Source organism: Myotis davidii, unplaced genomic scaffold (genome assembly GCF_000327345.1).
Source record: "Myotis davidii unplaced genomic scaffold, ASM32734v1 scaffold424, whole genome shotgun sequence".
Classification (NCBI taxonomy): Eukaryota; Metazoa; Chordata; class Mammalia; order Chiroptera; family Vespertilionidae; genus Myotis; species Myotis davidii.
The window spans coordinates 1081515-1087068 of NW_006295827.1; the positions used below are offsets into that span (position 1 = coordinate 1081515).

Here is a 5554-nt window from a genome sequence, read left to right on the forward strand (position 1 = left end):
TACTGCCCTGGAGAAGCCCACGAGCACCTGCTGGCTCCCAGCTGTTTCTCCACAGCGTAGCTGGTCCAGAGCACGGGCAGACCCTGCCCTGGGGGCCAGGCTCCGGGTCCCCAGCTCCTCCCCACTATTTGATGGAATTCTTAATCGTCCACCTCTGTCCCGTGCAGCTGCGGAGGATGAGGTCGATGCCAGCCAGGCCACGGTTCTCCACCTCCAGGCAGCGCCCAGTGCCCTTATTCATAATGGCTCCATTCTGGGTAAAAGGAGGTGAGGGAGGGGAGAAGGGAGGGAGGGAGAGGGGGAGGGAGAGAGAGACATAGAGAGAGACAGAGAGAGAGACAGAGAGAGACAGACAAAGAGAGAAAGAGAGAAAGAGAGAGGGAAAGATAGAAAGAGAGAGACTTAACCACCTTAGTGCCCAGCACATGGCCTCTCATGGGAACAATCCTGTACAGGGGAGCGATCACTGGGGCCTCCTCTGGAAATCCTCAAGTCAGACAGTAAATAAGCTTCATCAAGTCGGAGTGGCTGAACCAGGTGATGAGGATCGATGGGAAATGGTGTCAGAAGGAGGAATTTCCAGGGATATTCGAGGTCTGATTTTCTTAATCTTACTGGCTCTAGGTACTTAGCCGATTTCAGGAAAATCACCCCCATACCCTTCTCCCAAGATGTAGCAGAGCCAACCAAGTCTATCGCTGCTGCAGGGATCCTGAAGGCTGTCTCCCACGAAATCCCCCCACTGATTCCCCCCAAATATACTCTGGGTCCAGGCGCCTTGTCCAGGGCTGGGAGACCTTCGGTGCACTGTGCTGGATACCATGGGGAAGCCAGATTTCCCTGTGATCTGCAGCATCCTCACCTGCTCTGGGGTGCCAGCCCTGTCCATGGAGCACTCACCTGGATGAAGTTCCACCTTTTGTACAGGCTGCTCTTGACCTTGTCACAGTCAAGCAGCTGGGGCAACCGACTCTTGGAGTTGTCTACCAGGCAGCGGGTGTCGGGGAGGAGCGTGGTGGTCCCCAGGGCTCCCAAGTGCAGAAAGCCTTCCTTGGTGTAGCGGGCCAGCTGGGGAGAGAGAGCAGAGTGGCAGGGGAGGAGGGTCAGGAGGGGAGGGGCGAGACCATGAAGGAAAACAGAGCTGAGGTCTGCAGGTCTCACCCAGGCCTCTGTTCATGCTGCAGCCCTGGCTACCATCTCAGGCCTATCACACACCCACATCCCCAACTCACAGGGGAGCCCTGGCCAGGAAGCCCTCCGGTTTGCCAAGCCAGGATACTGATTCCCCTTGTCCACTCTGATTTTTTCCTAAGCATGTCCTCGTCAATGTTTCAGGAGTCCAGCCTTCTGTGCAGCAGCACAGGGAGCAGGAATAAGTAAGTGAAGGAGCAAGATAGCTGATTTCTAAAGCTTGGCTCTGTTTCCGGCTGGCTGGGCCGCCTTGAATAATTCACTTAACCTCTCTGAGCCACCATTTCCTCCTCCTTTGTAATTGGGGATTAATGAAATCTACTGCTGCCAAGGACCCAAAGAGGCAGTGCACACAAGAAGGAACAGACATTATTAAAAAGCATTCAACCTCATAGGCTCTTAAATAAAGTAGCAATGTGATACCACATTTTTAAAAAGAACTTATTCCTATTTTTTCAAGGTTAGCATAAGATGGGCTGGCAGGAGGGTAAATTACTACAACCTTACAAAAAGGGGATTTCAAAATACACACTTTGTGCTTTTAAAATGTTCTCCTTTGACTCAATAAATCCACTTTTAGAAATGTATCCCAGGGGAATAATCAGAACCGTGAGCAAAAGTTTATGTATAGGGTGTTTACTGCAGCATTATTTATAACATCCTACATGTGCAACAACACAGCCCTGGTACTGGCTTTCTGTTCCATGTAGTACTGCAAGGAGTGCTGGGCGATTATGGGAAGTTGCAAAAATGGCCTCATCCTTCACTCTTTCTCCTGTTAAAACATTGGTAACGTGACTCTGTAGCAGTTTCCATCATATCAGTGACTTGCTTTGGCCAACAGAATGAAGAAGATGTGAGGATGTGCCTATTCCTGAATTAGACCTTGCATACTTCCACCCTCCTGAAACCTTGTACCACCACTGTAGTAAGCTCAGGACGGACTGCTAGAGGATGAGGGACAACCAGACAAGGGGATGAGGTCATCAGAGGTCAGGTAGTCCTCAGCCACCCTGATAGCTGATAGGAGGCTCGTGAATGAATCCCACCAAGATCAGCTGAGCCTGCTCCAGATCACAGAACCATCCAGCTGGCCTATGCACTCAGGAGAAATAATAAATGCAGACTGTTTCATGCCACTAAGTGTGGGATAGTTGTTATGCAGCAATAGCTAGCTGATATAGAGGTGGTGTTGCCTGCCAACCGTTACCCCAGCAGGGTTCCACTCTCCTGCCTGTCTGCATTGTTTAAAACTCTATTCCGGCGGTTCTCAACCTGTGGGTCGCGACCCCTTTGGCAGTTGAACGACCCTTTCATAGGGGTCACCTAAGACCATCCTGCATATCAGATATTTACATTACGATTCATAAGAGTAGCAAAATTACAGTTATGAAGTAGCAACAAAAATAATTTTATGGTTGGGGGTCACAACATGAGCAACTGTATTTAAAGGGCCAGAAGGTTGAGAACCACTGCTGTATTCCAACTTTTGAAGAAATGGATTCACCTGCCATTCACATTCCTTCCGGGGCAGGGACTGTGTCCAATTCCTTTCATTCATCGCTAGGAGGGCCATCACAGACCAAGCACTCAAAAATGTGTTTGTGAATGAGCACATTGGAAATCTAGTAAACATCCTCATTAAAAAAAAAAAAATGAAGCCCCATCTACATTTAAACTCTGCAAGCATGTTTTGAAGGCTCCTCTGTGTGCCCAGCCTGGGACAGCCTTCTGGGTATATAAGGACGGGCGGTGTTGCCACTGAGATGGTCCCAGTGCAGACTGGTGAGGGCAATGAGAGAGGCTAGCACGACCCTCCTGTTTGTTCTTACTGTCTTAAGCGGTAACTAGAGTAGGCGTGATGACTATTGGTATAAAGGTTCCTAAACAAATAAAAGAGTAAAATGACCAGCTTGCAGGTAGTGAAGGCATACGCTGCATCGTTTCTAAGATTGTACAGGGGTAAATAATGGGATGGTCACAAAACCCTGTGAAATAGGTGCTACTACTCAGCCCATTTTAAAGATGAGGAAACCAAGGCATGAAGACATCTGGTCACCTGGTGGCCCTGGCCTCTGTTGGGTGCCTACAGGCCCTATGGTTGGTGGCCCTGACCCAGCAGCTGCGCAGCAGCGGGGCCCCTCCCAGAGGACCCTCTCCTTCTCCCACGAGCCTGGGCGTTTCTGGCGAGGGACGGCGCAAGAAGGCTGCTCTGCCCAGGGACAGGAGTGCCTGTCTCAGGGGATAAGATTCTCCTCAGGTGGCTCTCAGTTCCTGGTAGAAGCTGCGCAGAAACCCTCTGCTCTGATCCCCAAAGGGAAGCCTGCCCGGTCCCCCCGAAACAAGTGGCAGAGAGTTTCTGAAGTGCCCTTGAGAGAAATGCAGTTAACATGTGCTTTAAACTCAAATTAATTCCAAATCAGAGTAATTGTTAGAGGCAAAATGATAAGAAAATTAGAAACTCTCCCCACCCCTCCTTAAACAATGTCTCTGAATATATTTAAATTCACCAAATGCAAAGTGATGAATGACAACAAGCTGCCTTTATGTTCAGGGGAAAGATATACACAGCTGCTTAGTGAAATTATGAATCAATCTATTATCCAGCAGGCAAATGAGTAGCGCTAAGAACATTAATTAACTAAACATATCTGTGACCCAGATGTTTAAAGAGTGACGCTAAACGCCCCTGGGAGTTAGGGCATGAGACAAGGAGACCCAGGCTGCTAGGACCTGCCAAGGCCACACACCAGCCCCAAGCCCTGCAGGCATCCGGGTGGGCAGGGGGCTGAAGAGGCCTCTAGGATTTCTGTCCTGGGGGAAGGCTGGTCCTCATACCGGAAGTACCAGGACGCGTGTATAGGCTCTGCTGGTCCCGCCAAGGGGCCAGGGTCAGGGGAAGGACGCTGTGGTCTGAATGGACCAGGGGGCTTACGAGGCAGGAGGATGGTAAGTGCTGAGACCTGACATCCCTCTCCCCTTTTCCTTCACTCCTGGATTGACAGTCTGCCTAGTTCACCGCCCCCCACTTCCCACCCCCATGCTCCCTCTTTAAACACCTCTGCTCCCTGTCCTCTGTAAGCCCAACAGGCTCTCCATCTCCAGGGCCTTGCTCCAGCTGTCTCCCTGCCTGGAAATGCTTTTTATTGGCCTTCCTCTAGGACTTTCTGGCTTCAGAATTCCCAGACCTCAATGCAGGTCTCTCCATTCCACAATGTCTTTCTTCTCTAATGCATTCTGTCATCTCTTGTCAAGTCTTCGGCACAACACAGATCCATACGCTGGCTACTCGGGGTCCCTTGCGTTTTCATATGAATTTTAGGGTCAGCTTTTTCATTTCTGCAAGCAAGGCCGCTGGGTTTTGATGGTGATTGGATGGAATCTGTAGATTAGCTCTGAACTGCCATCTTCACAGTGGTGGGTCTTGAACACGGGAGACCCTTTTTATTTAGGTCTTTCATTCCTTTCAACAGTGTCCGGTTGTTTTTGGTGTACAAGTCTCACACTGCTTTGCTTACATGTGTTCCTAAGCATCTTCTCTTTTTTGATGCTATTGTAATGGTACTGATGTCTTATTTCCTTCTCAGATGTTTATAGCAGCCAGCGTATGCAGTACTGTCTTCCGTGAACCGCAGGCCGCCATCTGGTACCTCATGGTCACCCAGAACTGCGGGCTCAGAAGGTCCCCTTGGTTCCTGCCTCCACCGACCAGGGCCAAGTGCCAGCTGCCCACACCCACTGCAGATCCACCCGTTTTCCACTGTGCCTGGACCTCACCTTGCTCTCTCAGCTTTTCCTTCACTTCTTGTGACTCTCTCTCAGACAATACCCTTCTCACCCCTTCAGGGTCTAGATTTTAAAAATGTGTCCTTCCTCCTCCATCTCTAGCCTGGTGTCCTGCGCCTTCGTGGCCCTTTGGGAATCTTGTCTCCTTCTTTGTTTGGAAGTTATGGCTCCTACCCCTCAAAACCTGACTTCCTTCACATTCCCTCACTTCCTCTCAGTCTCTCCCCACTCTGCAGGCACCTTAAGTCATTATTTCTCCTGTCTCTTTCATTTCTTCCAAGCTACAAACATAACCAAATATTTATGCCCCCCTCCCCCGAAATCCTCTCCAGTCACAGCTCTTATTACCTCCTAATTTTGTCCTTGGAGTTCCTCTCTCTAATTCCTCAGTGCCTTGCAATTTGGCTTCTACCACCACTACTCATGGAAATTGTCAACAAGATCCATTAATTATCACCTTCAATTGCTTTTTCTTTGCCTTTATACTAGAGGCCCAGTGCACAAAAATTTGTGCACTGGGCGGGAGGGTCCCCTCAGACCAGCCTGTGCCCTCTCCCAGTCTGGCCACGCCCCCCCG

General features: G+C 50.0%; 1 protein-coding gene across 1 annotated transcript in view; it reads right to left on the reverse strand.

Moving 5' to 3' along the window:
* Nucleotides 1-6: 6 nt before the first annotated feature.
* Nucleotides 7-5554, reverse strand: part of WBSCR17 (Williams-Beuren syndrome chromosome region 17) — a 420861-nt gene continuing 415313 nt past the window's right edge. Inside the window, exons 10-11 of the mRNA XM_006770853.2 lie at nucleotides 901-1068; nucleotides 7-253 (exon numbers count right to left, since the gene is read on the reverse strand). Of these exons, the coding sequence (XP_006770916.1) occupies nucleotides 125-253; nucleotides 901-1068 (297 nt within the window). The 3' untranslated portion in view covers nucleotides 7-124. The remainder of the gene's footprint in view (nucleotides 254-900; nucleotides 1069-5554) is intronic.